This window comes from Apodemus sylvaticus, chromosome 2 (genome assembly GCF_947179515.1).
Source record: "Apodemus sylvaticus chromosome 2, mApoSyl1.1, whole genome shotgun sequence".
Lineage (NCBI taxonomy): Eukaryota > Metazoa > Chordata > Mammalia > Rodentia > Muridae > Apodemus > Apodemus sylvaticus.
In genome coordinates, this window is record NC_067473.1 from 174,845,393 (window position 1) to 174,864,892 (window position 19,500).

General features: G+C 45.7%; 1 protein-coding gene across 1 annotated transcript in view; it reads right to left on the minus strand.

The window, feature by feature from the left end:
• Positions 1 to 18,802, minus strand: part of Rerg (RAS like estrogen regulated growth inhibitor) — a 127,346-nt gene extending 108,544 nt beyond the window's left edge. Inside the window, exons 1-2 of the mRNA XM_052175165.1 lie at positions 17,774 to 18,802; positions 12,916 to 13,089 (exon numbers count right to left, since the gene is read on the minus strand). Of these exons, the coding sequence (XP_052031125.1) occupies positions 12,916 to 12,976 (61 nt within the window). The 5' untranslated portion in view covers positions 12,977 to 13,089; positions 17,774 to 18,802. The remainder of the gene's footprint in view (positions 1 to 12,915; positions 13,090 to 17,773) is intronic.
• Between the last annotated feature and the right edge of the window lie 698 nt (positions 18,803 to 19,500).

A 19,500-nucleotide genomic window follows, 5' to 3' on the forward strand; every position in this document is an offset into this window, starting at 1 on the left:
AAGATTCAGGTTCTAAGTTCGAAAACTGTGTTTTAAAACCTTGTGGCAAGCTGAACGGCCCTTATCTGGAACTCTTCTGCTATCAGGGTTTCAGATTTGTGAGGTTGTTTTGGATAGTGGAATGTTCACAGCTTCTATCTGGTGAGAATCCTTTATCTTGACATCAGAGAAATTCTGAGCACCGTGTCGGCACTCAGAAATTTTCAAAATCCAGAGCGTTTCCAACCTTGGATTTTTGGACCAGGAATGCTTTGCCCGTGTCACAGTGGGCCTGTACGGAGAACTTCTGCACACACTGCGGGTTAGCTCCATCTCTCCGCAAGACTGCCCAGTAAGTCACCCACCGTCTCAGAACCAAAACTCCTCATAGCAGAATTAACTGAGGTGTACGCTGCTTAGAAAAGCATCCTGGCCCTAGCACGACGATGTGAGGGAAAGTCCCGCTTTTAAGGAACCAAGGAAGAGCTTGGCCTTCGCGCTGTGCCCAGGACTCTTGGGCCCATGTCCGGTGCCCCATGAGATGCCGCTGGAGAGCCTGACTGCGCTTACGGTTGAGTCACATGCACCCTCAGCAGAGCTGAGTACCCAGCGCCAGCAGCTGCCGACTGCAGAGATGCCTGTTTGGTTTTAAGTTGGTTGAATTTTTCCCTCTAAATGGAAACTGAACACTGTGCGAACAGCACAATGATTCCCCGAGTGAGGTACTGTGAAAATCAGCCTCAGTAGCAAACTGCTAGAAATTCGAATTCTCTGAGCCCACCACCCACTTAGTAAATCAAAGCCCTGGCAGAGCAGGCTGGAAACATACTGTCCCAAGCCCTCCATGTGGTTCTGAGCTGCAGGTAGATTTCCTAATGATTGCTGAAAACTAGAAAAGAACGTTCTAGCTCTCACTCAGCTCTGACATAACTTCAAATGACACAAGTTCAGTTGTTTCTATACGGAGGCACAGCTATCTTGAAATAGCTTCCTGAAAAATAGTTTTCTAACTAGAAGAGCTATGGAGACTAATCACATTGAATCATGGGTGGACTTTATATAGTAGTAGATCTTGAGTCCTAAGAAAAGCATGTGCTGCAGAAACAAGAGAGGTTGAGAAGAATAATAAATGAGGACTTAGCAGTGTAAGGTCCCCACCCACCCACCTCACCTTCCAAGCAGAAGTTCTTAATAGATATTGTAATAACGGGACACAGTACTAATATCCCTCTCTATTAGGAGTCTTCCTAATAGATAATAATCTATTACACATAACACATTATTACATATAACACATAATCTTCCATTTGTTTAAAAATAGGTAGATGATAAATAATAGATGCATGGATAGATAGATTTGTGTGTGGGGGGGTTGGGGGCAACTTATGGAAGTCTTTTCTCTCCTTCCACCATTTTCAGGAATTAAACTAACGACTTCAGATTTGGTGGCAAGCGTCCTAACCTGCTGAGTCCCCTTGCCAGCACAAGACCCATAATATTTCTTACCCAGTAAAGTGTGATCCTAACAGTGGCCTAAAATCACTAGGACGTCTCATCATTCCAATAAGTCAAATGATATAGCAAAGTAGAAAAGTCTACAACTGCTGGGGAGATGTTCAGTCAATGAGAAAGGATCGGGGTCGGTACCTAGAACCTGCATTCCAAAAAGCCAGGCACAGTGATGTGACACACACACACACACACAGCTATAACAGCACACATATCACAGCCATCACAGCACACATACACACATACACAAACACACACACATACACACACACATATAACCATACCAGCAGACATACACACACACACACACACACACACACAGCCATAACAGCACACATATACAACAGCCATAACAGCACACACACACACACACACACACACACACACACAGCCATACCAGCACACACACACACACACACACACATAGCCATACCAGCACACACACATACACACACATACACATACAGCCATACCAGCAGACATACACACACACACAGCCATACCAGCAGACATACACACATACATACACACACACACATACAGCCATACCAGCAGACATACACACACACACACACACACACACACAGCCATAACAGCACACATATACACAACCATAACAGTACACATACACACATACACACACACACAGCCATACCAGCACACACACACACAGCCATACAGCACACATACACAGACACATACATGCAGAAATGCACACACACATGCATACATGTAGACAGACACACATATACACACACTGCCATACAAACACACATACAGACACACATATACATGCATTCACACCAGCATGTAAACAGATAGACATGCATACAGTCACACACACACACACACACACACACACACACACAGAGAGAGAGAGAGAGAGAGAGAGAGAGAGAGAGAGAGAGAGAGAGAGAGAGGCAGGCCGGAAATAGTCCAAAACGAATACACATCCAGATGATGGCAAACTTAGAGGGTTGACACACATTGAGATCCAAAAGGCCCTAACTGGCAGAAGACATGATTAAATCTGACAAAACAATACTTAGGAGGGTGAAAATAAACTCCTCCACCAGAGTAAGACGCACACACCCTGCTTAGGGAATACTTAGCTCAGCAAGAGCATACATTAAAAAACCAAAGCCACACACAGCAAACCCAGAGCCTTCATTTGCAGTGAAGTCCCCGTGAGCCACCACCATGTCTCCTGCCGCCCTGAGAGGGGCAGTGACCTTAAGGTGTCTGAGCAGCTCGAGTGTCTAGAAGGAAACCCGGCTTGGCTCACTCCGGTCTGTTTGGGGCAAACCACTCCCACAAGGGCTGCAATCCATCCTAGGTCCTGGGCTGTACAGTAACCAGGTTGAGCAGATCAGCAAGGACAAGGCTGTGCCCCAAAGCATATACTGATGCCCATAACACCCTGCCACACATTTAAAGGAAATAGAGTACCCCACTCACTCCGTTCCTTCCTAGTATAGTGACAGTCACTTCATTCATTCCCCAGAGTGGGCAGGCTGTCAAGAGGAAGGCGGCCCTGTGTGATGCTATGAATGGACGCTAAAAACATCCCCGATTCCAAAGAGACAAGGCAGTGTAGTACTGTGAGGGTTTTGTGCTGATCCGGATGGGCTACCCAGGAGCGGTGCGTGCAATCAACACTAAGGCCGACGCTAACATTCTGGATAAATGGACATGACGTAAAGCAGATGGCCCTGATAGCGTGGGCGGTCTTCCTCCAACTATTGGAAGGTCTGCGCTCCAAAAGGTCAAGATTAACAACACACCTGGCGTTCCCAGGAATCTTGCCTCACACTGGTTACTTACTGGAGGTTTCTTGTAAAACTGGCTTTTATCGTATTGTGAAACTGATGACCATCTCATTCCATAAGAGAAAACATCTGAGAGGATGTAAAGAAGACCTAGATGACTGACGCAAAATGAAAACTGTATCAAGGGCTCTTCGAAGTCTTAAACTGGGGTTCTAGGCTCAGCTCAAGCGCCAATGGGGGCAGGATCACCAAGCTCTTCATTTGCATCTCATGCATATGCATCTGTTTTGCATATCTGTTTACTTGTGCTGCAATTGCCTACTTCAGACTGCCTCGCTTTTGCAATATTGCCCTTCTATTTTTAATGGGATGGAAGAAATTACGGCTTTTTTTTTCCCTCAGAAACCACATCAATTTTCAAAGGCAGCTGAAGCTGCGGAGATGCGTCTGCACTGGAATTTTGGCTCCAAGGCCAGCACCACCTTGAAAAGTTGGCGTATTTCCCCAAACCCTTAGGTTGGAGAGATACCAAGAATAACAAGGGAATAAAAGAGATGATTCAAAATATTCTGCACTCATCTTAAAAGTTAGACCTCATCAGTTGCAACGAAAAAAAATTGTCAAGTTCGATCGGAGGCAACAAAAGCCTGACACTCGAGTACAGACAGTGTTTCCGTGACTTAAGTGGCCAGCAACGAAAAATAAAGGATAGTTGAATTTAATAATATAGCACTACAATAGAATAGTCAGAGAAACGTCCTGTCCTTTTGACTTTTAAAGAATGTTCGTGATTTCACTCAGTTTTGTTTCCCGGTATTGTTTCTTTCCATACATGTATCTATCTTTCTGCCTCTTTCATGTTCTTTCCTCTCTGCCTCCTTTATTAAAAAGCAAAAAACAAAACAAAACAAAAAACCAATGAAAGCTATTTTTGTATGATACTGCAACTCTTCTTCAGTGGAATTGATCGCTGGCAACACGCTCCGCTGCTTGCTCGCCTGTTAATAACTAACTACCTTGCCTTTCTTTCTCCGGGACTCTTAAAGCACAGCTCTTTCTTACTCTTCCTGTTGCAGTTTGAGTATCTTTCTGTGGCCCCTACAGGCGCATGCATTTTAACACTGGGATGGTGGAGGAACCAACAGAAGAGCCTCCCGGCACAATGGAGAGAGGGAGACGTCGCGGGCGGGGGGAGGGATGGTGAGGGGGGAGGGGAGAAGGGTCAGGCATGAGGTCTTTCAGTCCGGCCCTACTTCCAGTTGCAGCTCTGCAGATTCCAAGGGCAGCAGATCCTGCTGCTAAAGCCTTCCTGCCTTGATTAGCTGTAAGCCAAAATAGGACCTTCCTCCCTGCCAGCTCTTCTGGTCAGGTTTTTAGTCACAGCAAAGAGAGAAGAAACTAATACAATTCTCTTACTTGGGCATGCAAGAACAGCCAGGCGTGACATCAACTTACACAGAACCCTGTCTTTACACAAGCTTTACATATGTAGAGAGTCTTAGATCTTGAAAATACCCTTTGGGTGCCCTTGAGGTAAATAAAACAAAGACTCCTTTTCATCCTCTTGCTTTTTTGTTAGGTGTGGGAAGACACATGCTTCTCTGACGGAGCAGGAGTTTGTTTTTTTTTCTAGTCCCACTCAGATGTCTGCAGACAACTTCCCTCCCTTCTGCCTGATCTTTAAACTTTCTTCTAATCTTTAACTACAGGGGTTATCAGTGGATCTCATTTCTTGCAAGACTTGGAGGAAAACAACTCGTGGTGGCTCAAATCTTTAATCCCAGTGCTCCTATGGCTGAGGCAGGAGGATCTTAAGGGATCCTAAGGATCTTAAGGAGAAGTTTAAGGTCAGTATGGTCTATATAGTGACTTCCAGAGAACAGCAGGGATATTGTTGGTATTCTGTCTAAGCTCTACCTGACACCTACCTGGCAATAGCCAGGTATGCCCCACCCCAGAGATCTGGCCCATTATAAGAGGGGCTACTTGCCCCTCCTCTCCCTCTTTGCTCTCTCCGATCTCCCACATACTCTCACCTCTCTGCCCCTTGGGCTCTCCTCTCCTTTTAAAGCCCTTTCACTGGTGCGATTGGCCGGGAAAAGAGAAACACTGCGAGTTTGCTTGGATGGGTCAGTCCCCCACCCCCACTGGTCAGAGCAACAGTTTACATAGTTCTAGGGTACAACTGCATTGTCTTGAGGACTGGAGCCTGTACCTTCCCCCTTTCCCTCATCTGCCAACTGCTAATTAGCTGCATTTGCCTGAAATGTCCCACCCCTTCTAGTTCTCCTATCCTCCTGGACAAACAGTCTATGTTCGCGCTCTCACAGCTTGCACGGCGCTGCACTGCGGCAGTATTTCCGTTTCAAAACACTGTGGGTTTTGCTTAAGCCCTTTAAGATATGAGCAGGGATCTTGTCTCCAAAAAAAAAAAAAAGTTGTATACATATACCCCCTTGTAAGCTCTTACACAGGAAAAATTAAACATAATCTATCCTTTTCTTTACCCTAACATATGTTTCTAGAAATTTATCACTATATTATGTAATCTATACCTGTACTCCCAAATTCATTACAACATTATTCCCAACTACTAGGATATTAAACCACCGAACTAGCTAACCATCAATGGGCACTTAAAGCAAAGATAGTTAATTTACATAATAGAATACTAGATTCAGGGAACCCTGTCTTCCACCTTGAGGGCCAGAGAATCTCTGATGCCAAGGAAGGACAGATGGACACGGAAGGACAAAGGCCACACTATCTCATCTTCAAGGAAAACATTAAAAAACTCATATTCAAGAGACAGAGAACCGAATGACATTTACCAGTGGCCAGGGCAGGGATGTGGGCGGGTGGGGGGGGGGGTGAGGGGGTGGGGTGGGAGGGGGAGGGAGAGGAGATGCTGATCAAACGTTACAACATTTGATTTATTCAGGAGACAAAAGTTCTGGTGGTAAATAGCCTTACTACGGTGACTTTAATAATTTATTATTTACTTATGTATAATTCAAGATATCTGAAAGACAATTGTATCTGTTAGCACCCAAAACCAATGATGAATGTTTGAGGAGTTAAGGGCTGGGAGATGGAGCTACGGGTACAACGCTTGCTCTGAGAAGACGAAGACCAGAACTAGAATCCCCAGCGTTCATATTAAAAATTGAAGTGTGGTAGCAGATACCTGCAATCCCTGCCCCCAGGGGTGGGCAGCTGTGGCGACAGGAGGGTCCTGGGCACTCTACTGGACAGTTGGAAGAGCCAATTCTTGAGCTCCAAATTCAGTGAGAGCCGGTCTCAGAAACTAAGAAGGAGGCTGAAGGCACGGCTCTGTAGTTAAGCTCAGGTCCTGTGCTGAGCTTGCAGAAGACCTAAGTTCAGTTCCCAGCACCCACATCAGGCAGCTCACAACTCTAGATCTACAGATCCGTGCCCTCTTCTGGCCTCCACAGCACCACTGTAGCCAAACGAGTTATCGACTCGTTAAATTTTCCTCAGCAGTAACAAACAGGTAAAACATATGTTAATATGAATCCTCATGCATTTTAAATAATGAAACACACAAAAGAATTAAAAGGTTACGAGAGGCTCACAAACCCTCCAGTCCCCTACGCCTTTCTCCTTTTCTGTCATAAGCACTTTGAAAACAGTGTTCAAGAGTCATCCGATACCACAAACCTGAAAGACAGAGTCAGCCTGGTACAGCCACTTGGGCACACAGAACCTTCTCTAAGTCTAAGGAGACTGACCAGGTCGCACACAGGATCCAAAAGGGAAGTCTGGTCATGGTGAGCACATATCTTGTATAGCACTTCTGTGCGTGCACCAAAAGTCACTTCTGAAAGCAGCACCATTGAACTGGGGATGTGACTCGTTGGTAGAGCCCGTGCCTAGCATGGACCAAGTTCTGGCTTTCATTTCAGCACGGTCCAAAACTCTGGGCTTGGAGTCACATACCTGAGAAGTGGAGGCAGGGTGATGAGGAGTTCAGGGTCAGCCTCAGCTATATAACGAATTAGAAGCCAGCCTGAGATAGAGGAGACCAATATCCAAGAATAAAATAAAATAAAATAAAATAAAATAAAATAAAATAAAATAAAATAAAATAAAATAAAATAAATAAAAGTTGTTGCTGTTTCATTGGAGCAAAAAGTGGCAGACAAGAACAACAAGAAGAAAAACAACCTCATGCCAAGGGATAAAAATATCACACGCTTGTTTTCATTTGGCAGGCGTTTCAGAAATCTGAGTGTACAAATTTAAGCCTGCATGGATGAGTGCATCAGCTGGTTTTTGAATTAAAGGATAGCATTACTCAATCAACTAGCCTCGCCCTTTTCAAGAAACACGTTTTATGATGGCGCAGAGGGTTTCGGTTCTGAAATGTGGGTGTCAACTGTGAAGCTAAATTTAAAATTTTCAGTTGTTTTTCTATCAGCCCTTCCCACACTTGCTACAATCTGAATAACAGTGACTCTAGGAAGCATTTAATACAATGTGTCTCTGGTGTCTTCTGGGCTTTGGCAGGGTTTTTTGCCTTAATTACTTGGAGCCTGTCAAAATATAGACTATAGATGGAGGCACTCGGAAGCACGCAGGAGGGAAGTGTGGGTACCAGTTATCCCTGCTATACCATTGGTTAGTGAAGGAAAATGTTTACCCTGCTGGGGCAGAAGACTGGAAAGGCTGGGAAGCTACAGACTTCACTTTGTCACACTCCCACTGTGCTCAGCATGTGGTCTCTCAGGCAGCAAGCTCACTGGAAGACAGGCCTGCAAGGTGAGATTAGACTGGACAAAGAGTCTTCGCCCCACATCAGGTCCTGTGTGTGTGTGTGTGTGTGTGTGTGTGTGTGTGTGTGTGTGTGTGCTACCGCATATGCGTGTGTTATTGGTCCACCCTGGTAATTAGGACAGTCTTAAACGTGTCCTTGCTGATCCGTTCATGGTCAGCCTGTCAACTAGAAAGTTCTGTTCACTTCATTTTTTAAACCTAGAAGACCTATCTATCAGTTGGCTTAGAAAGTCCTCAACTACATACCAGCGTCACTTCCAAATGGAAGAATGTCAGTGTATTGATGGCAATAATACATTTCTGGTTATTTCCCCATGATTTAATATAAAGCCGTTAAGTATCATTATAGCCATCAGGCCATCAGTGGCCAAGCTGTAATTGACATCAGCCAGACTTTTGGACTTGTGGAAGATCTCTCTCTCTCTCTCTCTCTCTCTCTCTCTCTCTCTCTCTCTCTCTCTCTTCTCCACCCCCCCCCCGTTTCTTCCTTACCCCTATGTTTGTGTGTACACACAAGCTTGAATGCATGAGTATGAGTATGGGTGTGTGTGTGTGTGTGTGTGTGTTGGTATTGCTGAGTAAGGATATAGGTTTCTGTTATATAAGCCTTTTGATTTTCAGTGAAAAACAAAACACCCAGTAGAATATGTTTGTTTTGATTTAATTTATTCACCAGGGAACTTAGAGATCCAGAGCATGCCTGAAGCATCCTGACAAGGTGAGCTAACACATGCGCATCTGCCCCATGCCATGACGCCATGATCTGCACTAAGAGGCTTGCATGCAATAACTCACTCAGGGTTGACAACCGACACGGGCGCTGCGGTGTGTTTCCCACACCTTAAAGAACAGAGAAGTGACTTGCCTCACATTGCCAAGTTCACAGAGCAAAGATGGGGATTGGAAGTCAAGCATTACAGCACAGGCCCAGAGCTCAGGACTTGAGTGATATCTCTAGTAGGATGCAGACATGTGGTCTACACACCCAGGCACCGGTGCATCAGTGAGTGGGTTGAAAACGTACAGTTGAAGTAAGGCCGAAGCCCCTCAAACGATCCGGGTCATGTCATATCAGACGGGCTGGGGTTCTAGGCAAATCTCACATGCCTCCACTCCCTGTGAGGCACTCCAGTGACCAGGAGAGAGCTTAGATGACCTGGATCCGAGGGAGGAACACGGCTAGGCTCTGGAGGCATCAGAGGTGTATTCTAATGTGTATGCTCTCTCACAGACTTAGAAAACGAGAAGTTGGCCTAAGGAAATGGCGCAGTTGATTATCTGCTTGTATGTAAAGCACTGAGTTATACTCAGAAAGAGTAAGGGAGGGGGAGAGCCTATCTTGTGTAATGTCAGCACCGGGGAGGTAGAAACAGGCAGATCCTGGGCCCCACTGGCCAGCCAGCCTAGCCAAAGGGGCAAACTGTGGACCAAGGAAACTGTCTCAACAAACAAGGCATCCAGGATGTCAGAGGTTGTCTCTGGCCTCCACATACATGAACATTTGTGTGCATGAGCATGCTGGGGGTGCGCACACGCACTCGAGTGCACACACACACACACACACACACACACACAGTGAAGAGGGGCAGGCAAAGGTTACTTATCAGACAAGTACAGTCTTTAAGGCTGGAGGGTGGCTGTGTGGTGTCCCAGCCAGGCAGAAACAAGATAGCGACAGTTACACACCCCAGAGTAAACATGAGCTCAGTATTGCTACAGTGTGTGTTTAAGACTGACAGATCAGTCTGTGGAGGTTTCGACTGAGCTGTGGAAAAGTTCAGAATGGTCCTCATAGACTGCTGCCTTCTCAATGAGGGGTGGGGTTCAGACCTCAAGGAAGCGTTCAAGTGTTGAAATAGAAAAACAGAGTCTGTCTATAGAGAACACACAACTCATGGTAGAGACAGGTTGTCTGTTGTTATCATTTTCACCACAATGAGACACGAGGAAGAAGGGGCTAGAAGGATGGCTCCATGGGAAGGGCACCTGCCACCAAGCTTGCTTGGCACCCTGAGTTCAACTCCCCACCCCCACCCTTTCTAGGGACCCATATGGCAGAAGGAGAGAAATATTTCCCATAAGTAGTCCTCTGGTCACTACAAATGTTCTCTCTCTCTCTCTCTTTCTCTCTCTCTCTCTCTCTCTCTCTCTCTCTGTGTGTGTGTGTGTGTGTGTGTGTGTGTCTGTCTGTCTGTCTCTGTCTCTGCCTCTCTGTCTCTCTCTGTCTGTCTCTGTCTCTCACATGCACACACATCTGCAAGGAGGACAGAGAAATGGACCCAAGCAAGAAGGTTTATCTTTTAACCATTAAGATTTAGAGTTGGTAAGGACCTTCCTGAGCAGTCATCAAAAGCTAACATCAGCCAAAGTGCCCCTAGAGTGGGTGCCATCTTTCCTCTGGATATGAAGTCAACCACAGGAAATGGAAAGAATCTGAGAATCTGGTCATCATAACGACGCCCCCAGAAGACCCAAGGTTAGAGGCAAGCAGAGGACAACTAGCTGGAATCCACAGAAGGATCCAGAAAGTTGAGGAGAATGGGTAATGCCCTAGGACTTCCAGGAAGATAACTTGGGAAAGAGGGATTGGTTATGCTGTTACATGGTTACAAAGAAGCCCAAGAGGGCATGGGATGGCAGGTTGACTCGCTTTCTGGGGCAATGGATGGGTACGGACTTTGAGAGCAAAGTCAGCTTCTCTGGAATGGCTGTAGCAGCAGGCTAGACTGTTTTTACACAATAAATGAGCAAAAACGTTAAGACAGGAAACACAACACGCATGTTCACTAAACATCTTCCCCAAGATGGAGAAGTGGGCACAGGAAGGTAGGCTTGGGGGGAAACTGCTCAGCTGGGAATGATGGGATCAGGAGCTACAGTGATGGAAAATGCTTTGAAGTTCTTCCACAAGACAAACTGAGGCACAGCTCAGGGTAGCTGGTAAACCTGGATAGGATTCAGTTCACTCTGATGTGGCGGAGAGGGGCACAGGTGAGCATTCTCAGACCCGAGAACTTCTTCCCTGAGGCTTCGTCTTTATGTCCATATTATTTTTTATAATGTTTAAAAATGTATTTGGAAGAAGAGATGTACGTTTGCTCTGTGTGGGGTGTGAGCAGAGGCTCTAGCAGTGTACTAGGTATTCTGTGTTCTTTTTCTCCACCTAACTTCCTTGAGAAAGGGTCACTGAGCCTGGAGCTAGGCTGGCTGGCAGGAAGCCCCAGCAACCCTCCTCCATCACCCACAGCTAAGGCTGGGGATGAGCTAGCCACGCCCAGCCTGTTACACCGGTGCTAGGGATTCGGCTCAGGCGGCCCAAGCACGAGGAGGGAGCAAGCTCGCCCACCCTCCCAGGCATCTTGCTGGCCCTGTGCTCAGCTTTCCAAACCGCACTGAAGCGGTGGGAAGGGAAGAACCCTTCCTCTTATTCCACCTGTTGGAATGTGGAAGGGAGAAGAAAGAAAAAAGAAACATAGATGGATAGCCAGCCTAACTCCTCAGTCACGCGAATTAAGCCACTGTTCGGAGCACGGATTTCCTGCTCGCCCTCCCTCCTCTCCCCTCACACCCTTCTCTCCATCCCACGGATTCTGTTCCCTCCACCAGAGACACGCCCTGGGGCAGTTTCCTCATTCTCCAGCTCCTTCTACCAGCTACAGACAAGAGGTTCTCACGCCATTGGGAAACACGATAGAGTAAAGGGGAGGAGCTTGAGCATCTTCCGGTCCTGGCCTGCTGTTTTCCTTGCTTTGGTTCTGCCAAAGGCTAGAACAGCTAAGGAGCAGCAAGTGGCAGAAAAATAGCTGAGAAAGACCAGAGACTTAAGACTTACAGCATGGCAGATCATGACTGAAACTAAAACTGGGAGAATGGTTAGAAGGAAGCTGGGCACAGAACTGGAAGGTGTGTGTGAATGCACCCGTGCGTGCGCATGCGCACGTCCATCTTTCTTTAAGACCATATAGATTACCTCAGTGGACATGAGCTGGTTTGACTTCCAGACAGGTTTCTGTCTACCCGCCAGAACCCACCGGAGTGCCTTTCGTGTTCATTTGTCCTTTGCTGACAACCAAAAGCTCAGTGTGGTTTTGGTTCCTTCCCATAAGCCACCAAGACCTCTCATCTCTGGTAGTTTTATGGTGTTAGCATTTGGATGGCGGCTCCTTAGCACACAACACACTTAATTGTAAGTATAAGGAGTAAGAGATGCCTTCGGTCTCTGTTGTGAAACTCACTCAGGGAACCTAGGGCAAGGACTGTTGCTCAGGGATAGAGTGATGGCCCTACGATGTACAAAGTCCTGGTGGAAACCCCCTAAGTACCTCCAAAGAAAAGGAGGGCTCTAAAGTAACGATGTTACTCAAGACTGCTAATTTAAATTCACTCTGGAGAATAGCTGTCTTGCTTGGGAGTTTATAAGTTCTACTTTTCAAGTGTCCTCATCCCACTATAGAAATGTTGGACAAGAAACAGGTCCATCAATGGCGAAGATAGATCCGTTCAACAAGCACATACCGGAAGCCCCAACATCCGCTTGAGCTTCGGCCATTTGCCGAGACTATCCGAACAAACAAGACACATAATCGAACCCTTGAGAGTCTCCGTAGTAAAGGAAAACACACAGGAAAAAAAATTGATTTCTTCAGAGGTTGTTTATGATCCATACAGTCCCCTGTTATGTGATCAGCAAATTGACTTTGTCACACATCAGCAGAAGAATTCGTGAGCTGGTTGTCAAAAGCCTTCCAGATCCAGAGAACAGACAACAGATGGGGCATCACAACCCTGAATAATTACCTCCCCCATCCCCAAAGTTGTGACAAACTCACAGGCCCTGCACATGCCACAAGAAGGTCCTTACCTGACTTGCCCACGCCTGCTCTTCCAAATATGGCCAGCTTGACTTCTGCACTCTTAGCCATGGCTGGTGGTGACAGGGTTTAATGACTGGTTGGTGACTCAGGATGCGGGCAGATGGTTTTGATGGTGGCCTTTAGTCTCACTGTGTCATCATCAATCAGAAGAGTTCTCAATTCTTCAACGAAAAGAGAGTTTGGAAATAAATCCCTATCTTTGAAACATCAGGAGAGCATACACACATGCACACACACACAGAGACACAGAGAGACAGTCACACACACACACACACACATACACACAGGTCACCTTTTGTCTTAGTTTATTATCCTATCACAGTGGCAAAAACAAGGGAGAAAGGGCTTATTGTTGCCCGAAGTTCAAGATAAAGTCCATCAATGATGTCAAGAAAGTGACACGGTAGTATTGTGAAGCAGTTGGTCATGTCACATCCACACCCAGAAAACATTACAGGATTAATGCATCCTGCCGTTCACCCTCACATTGAGATGGACTTCCCATTTCAATGCTATCAAGATAACCTTTCATGGGCTTGCTCAAAATTCTGTCTCCCAGGTGATTTCCAGATTACTGTCACGTTGACAATTATCACTGATCAACACACCCCCAAGGGATGTATCTTCTAATTGGATTTTCACCACTGTCCAAAGAGAGGGCCACAGTAGTAACTCACTGTAAACCATTTAACTATTAAGTGAAGTTGGGACTTGAGAATTTAGATCTGGGGTCAAAGGGATGCGTCCGTGCTTAAGAGCCAATATTGGTCTCTCAGAAAACCTGAATTCAGTTCCCAGAGCCTGCCTTACTCAAAGTTCTCTTGTGGTCTCTACAGGTACTGCACTCGCATGTACAGATGTCCAAACACATTTGCATAATTAAAATAAAATAAATCTTAAACAAAAAGAATTTAGAACTGTTTGGTTTTAATGTATGTATACAAATTTAAAATGTTCCCTCTAATATGGTTTTATGAATAGATTGTTTCTTGGCATAATTGATAATAAGTGGTATGTGAATGAATGCATTTATCGCCTGTTTATAAATACTCAACATATAAATATACGTAATGGGGAGAGGCTCTTGGGATCTCTTTATTGAACAATGTGCATTGATATCAGTCAACTCCATTGCTACAGAATCCAATTTTCTATTTCAAGGTTAAACTTCATCTCAGTTCACACTAGATCACAGGATAAACTATGTAACAGAAGCACATGGTTCAAAAGCCAATACGTATCATCCAATCGGATTTCTATGTTTAGCTGGGCATAAAAAGTATGAGGTGTGTGCCACACCTGGATTCCCTTTAAAGATGAACTCAAAACAGCCTGATTATAACAGTGCCCTCACAGCCGGGCGGTGGTGGCGCACACCTGTAATCCCAGCACTTTGGGAGGCAGAGGCAGGCAGATTTCTGAGTTCGAGGCCAGCCTGGTCTACAGAGTGAGCTCCAGGACAGCCAGGGCTATACAGAGAAACCCTGTCTCGAAAAAACCAAATCCAAGAAAAAAAAAAAACAAAAAACAAAAAACAAAAACAAACAAACAAAACAAAAAAAAACAAAAAACCAGTGCCCTCACACTTGGGGCATGGCATTGTCTACAACCTATGTTCCTTGTATTTAGGATGTTGCTTACTCATGACATATGGGGACTGTGTAGGGAATTGAATCTAAAGCCTTACTTTGACAGTGAGCAAACATCTTGGCCACAAGTTACACCATCAGCCCAACATCTGGGCTCTTAATACCAAGAAAATGTAAACTTGAAAAAGGCTTTGGGTGTGGGATCACTCAAAGCCATCTTCCAGCTAGTGCAGGAAGCTTTTTCTCTGGCAGCCAACTAAGCTGTGTCTGTTTGATCACTTCCAGGTACTCAAGATAAGCTTATGTCCTTTGAAAGTAGTGTCATTGGTGGGCAGCCTTTTCCAACTAGGAAAACTCCCTAACCTGTTTATTATATTAGGCTACTGTGTATCTGTCACTTGTAGCTGTGATGTCCTGGCTCAACTCTATAAAAACAAGTCATTTCTGGGGCTGGTAAGATGACTCAGTGGTTAAGAGCACTGACTGCTCTTCCAGAGGTCCTGAGTTCAAATGCCAGCAACCCCATGGTGGTTCACAACCATTTGTAATGAGATAGGATGCCCTCTTCTGGGGAGTCTGAAAATAGCTACAGTGTACTATGTACACTGTATATGATAAATAAATCTTAAAAATAAAACAAGTCATTTCTTACACTCAAATCCGGCTATGCGGCCCGCAGCCCTTAGTTGGCTTACCCATCCTAAGCTTCCATTTTCCAGAAAAGCGAAGGCGAGCTCTTGAAGCATTCTTTAGGGGCCACAGAGCAACTGGAAAAACTTGCTTAAGGTCTTGACTGTCCCCTCCCCCTCTCACCATATGCACAGTTGTCCCCAGGCACTCTATGTCTTAATGACTAAAAACATGGAGTTCCCTTCTTCACGACTTGACATATAACCTGACAAGCTGTCACAACAGAGTTCTGGATATATTCACTGTGGCTGCCCCTAGCACAGCCAACCATGGGAAGCTTCCCATCTTTCCCACACGCTAAGGACTCCCACTGCCTGAACTCCATCAATGACTGACATGAACTCAAAACCTCACTTTATATACATTAACTCAGTGTCACGGGAGTTCAGAGGTCATTCACTGTTCTAGTCTGTAAAGTTCTATTTGTGCCAGGCATGGTGACGCACACTTATAAATCCCACAATCTAGGAAGAGGCTCAGAAGTCCAAGGCCACTCTCAGCTGCAAAACCAACAGCCTGGGTTACAGAAACTTTCTCAAAAATGTCAAAGGGGGGAAGAGGTTAACCACAATCTGTTACCTAAATGTGCTAACTGACCCTGTCTGAGCTAATGTTTGGGTATACAGACTTTAAAGACAGCGCAAGAAAGGGAAAGAGAACAGAACTCCCTTTGAATACACAAAGAGGAGCGGGCTCCTGTCTTCTCTCTGATGCATCTGAGCCATTGACACAGATCTCACACAGTTTGGTGTGCAGGTTGCTAAGGTGTGGATGCTCCCAAGGGAAGAAGAGGCAGGGGTTTAGCAGGGCCTCTTCTTCCATCTCTAGACAGACAAGGACGACGACTTTGCAGTGACTCTCAAACTGAGATCTTAAATGTCCTAGCCCATTCTTTGGCTATAGATGAAGTCCTTCTTTAGGTGCTGTCCTATAACCCCAGCATTCAGGAGGCAGGAGTTGGGGGTATACTAAATTCAAGACCAGTTTGGCTACCTCCTGAGTTCCAGGCTATTCCAGGCCACCTAAGCAGACAGTGAGTCAAAACAAAAATCCTCATTTGTCATTTTATGTGTATCTGTTAAGAAAAGACCTTCTATTTAAGGTTTGCGTGTTAAATTTGTTAGCTATATTTTAACTTACAAATAGCTGCTGGCTTGTACTTCTTTGAAACACAGAGCATGCTGGTGTCTGGAGCATTTGTAAACAACAATTTGCCCTTTCATGCGAAAGTGTCATTCCCATGTGTCTAAAATCTGGTTCTATTCTTCATCAATGTTTCATAAAAAGTAATCATCAAAGTATTTTTTTTAAGACCAAGTCAAATATTTCAGCAACTCCCCTTGGCCTCTGAAGCTCATGGGTCTCACATATGAGAAATTAATTATGCTAGTTAAATTGTCCCCATTTGTGATGTAACAAAGATCAAGCTGCTTACTGCCAGCCTCCTGATATGTTTAGAGAAAAACCAAAAGGAAGATGCAACGCTGACCTCTAAAGATGCCTTCACGTTTTATTTCCACATGAAAATTTGACAGAAACCATCAACGTGTCAATTGTTGTCATAGTAACCTACATGCAAGTTTCTATCGAATTAACCAGAGACCTTCCATCCCTCAGATCTGAGAAAACTCATTGGTTCTAACACAGGAACTATTCCTACCATGGCATGAAGTTCACTCTAGGAGCAGATTACTTTCCTGGAGGCAAAACCAAACAAACAAGTTTCCATCCTAAAATCGCACCTAAATATTTAGGAGATGAAAGGCATTGCTTTTTCATATGTCATGAAGACGAAACATTAGAGTGAAGAAAAGACTTCCTGTTTTATTTGGTACTATTGATGACTTCATTGACTCCCTCCACACTTACATGTATACTAACCAAAGAGGGTACCTGTGGGGACTCTATTAGATCTATGACATTTGCATTTCTAAAGCTTCAGCCATCTGTTTATTTATCAAAAGGTTTTGCTCCTAATAAATCATTTCCCAGACTGTGTTTATCAAGATCAGACTTTTCCACTTCCTCTTGAGGCATCTTTATAATTACATTTTAATGTTCTTTTATGGCCTCCCAAAAAAAGAAATCAAAGTGCAGCTGTCCGGGCAGCAATGAATCCAGTCTGATGGTGGTGGAGTGAGATCGCTTCTCTCTGGGCCAGACCTCTCCTGAAATCAACATTTCTCAGTTTCTCTGCTAGGAATTTTCCTTCATCTTACCACAACGCAACACCCACAGCAAAGAGGCTGTAACTGTGCAAACCCCCGAGCTACCTCGCCACCCTGAAATCAACAGGTCCTGCAGCCAGGAGCAAGCCCACAGTGGGCTGCAGATTCTGCAGATCACAGGCTCCACATAGGGAGCAGATGTCCCTTAATTCGGAAGGACACCCTCGGCGCAGGACGCGCTGTCAAGCCTGGTAGCAGCGTTCACGTCTCTCATGGAGAACCCCAAAGTCGCCCTTGGCGAGGGACCCCGAAACCTGCGGGACTCACCCAGGGGCTGAGCCCTCAGGGGCTCGCACCCTGCCCTCAGGGAACCACCTGGACACGTGCGTGTCACTCACCTGTTCACTCTCCAGGCCGGAGGAGACAGCCGCGGTCCTCTCCAAGTTCGCAATCCGGCTACTGAGACCCGGCAGCTCTCCCACGCTGACCCGCGCGGGCTGAAGGAGGCGTTTGAGAGTCTAGGGGCCGCGATCGCGGGTGGGAGTCGCCGGACCTGCAAGTGCGGTGCCCGGACGGGGTTCTCTTCCCTCGCGCTCGCTCAGACTAGCAGCAAACAGACTGCGGCAGGACGCGAGCTCCGGCCAGCCGCTGCTGCGCTCCGCCACCGGGATGCTGCAGTGAGGTGCCCGGGCGCCCCCTGCTGGACCAGTCTGCCAGCCGAGCGCAGCCCAGCCTAGCTCAGCGCCAGGCCTGCAGGCTCCAGCTTTCTTGATTAAAAAACATCACTTACACAGTGTTCTCTACGCCTTGTTTCAAAGGATCTTGCTAATATGCCCTGGGAATGTGTTCAGTTATTTTCATGATATTCGAGAGGAAGCAGAGGATTTAAAGAAGATAGAGAGGAGAGGGGAAAAATGGGTCCGAGACTAGTAAATGGCTGGAAGAAAATCCGAATCGGATCGGAAACAAATGTACTTCCAAAGATATAAACACCAAATTTAACTGAAATTCATATTTGTGTATATGAGAAAGTCCCCGGTGTGCTCTGTTCCCTCTGGAAGACCAGCATTTATAAGATTTGCTTTGGCGTCAAACCCAGTCCTCAACAAAGGTAATTAACATGCGTGCTATGCTATGCTAAGCAGGGCGTGCTTACACCCCCCCCCATCTCCTTTGATACTCACCTCCCTTGAGGTAAGCATGGCTATTGTAATTGCTGGTCTTTCGGAGGGAAAGGGGAGTTTCAGAGAGGTTAAAAAAGCATTGCCAAAGGTAATGGTGGGCATGAACAAAGCAACAGGAAATGTCTATGCCTTTCTCTTCATTCCAAAGCTGGGCTTTCTTACCAGGGTGTCTGGTGACTCACTGAAAGCAAAGCTAGACAGCCGGAGCAGGCTGGGCCCAGGGCGACAGAGGAGCAGCCCTGGTGGAAGAAAGGTCCCTGTGGAGGCAGGAACCTGACAGGCAGGGTAGATAAAGAGGTTGGACTTGTGACAGCCACAGCACATGTCCTGATAACTCACTGAGAAAGCTTTAACACAGCATCCAGCATGAATTTCCAGATCACCCCAGCTTCCTGGGGACCCCAGATCTGACCTACAGTGACACTCCCTTCCACATGTCCCAGAACCCTGCCAACATTGGGTTTGCTTTGCACTTTCTCAAGATTCTCAGTGTTGTCCTAAACCTTGTCATTCCTCTGTGGCACGCCTCTGTGGCGCGCTCTTCCTCTGTGGCAAGGCCTGCTGCACATTGATCAAACGAATGCAACAAGACAACTTGAGACACGACCCATCTAAATTGTTTATCCGCTCAACTGGGAAGAGCTCTCTAGCGCAAACTTGAAGGAATGAGTCCCGTCTTTGAGAAACAGAGATTTCAGCATCTCAGAATACAAACAGTCTTAAAGCCTGCAGTAAGAAGATGAATTTTACATGTAGACAATGCAAAAATTCTATAAAATTCAAATTGTGTGGAATTTTATAGCATTAATATTGTCAAGTTTCGATCTACCTTCTTTTCTTGTCATTGTAGAGCAGTACTTAGTAAAAAAGTCTATGAATATATGATATGTATTTATAGTATCTATGATTTATGTCTGACATAAAATTTAGAATATATACTA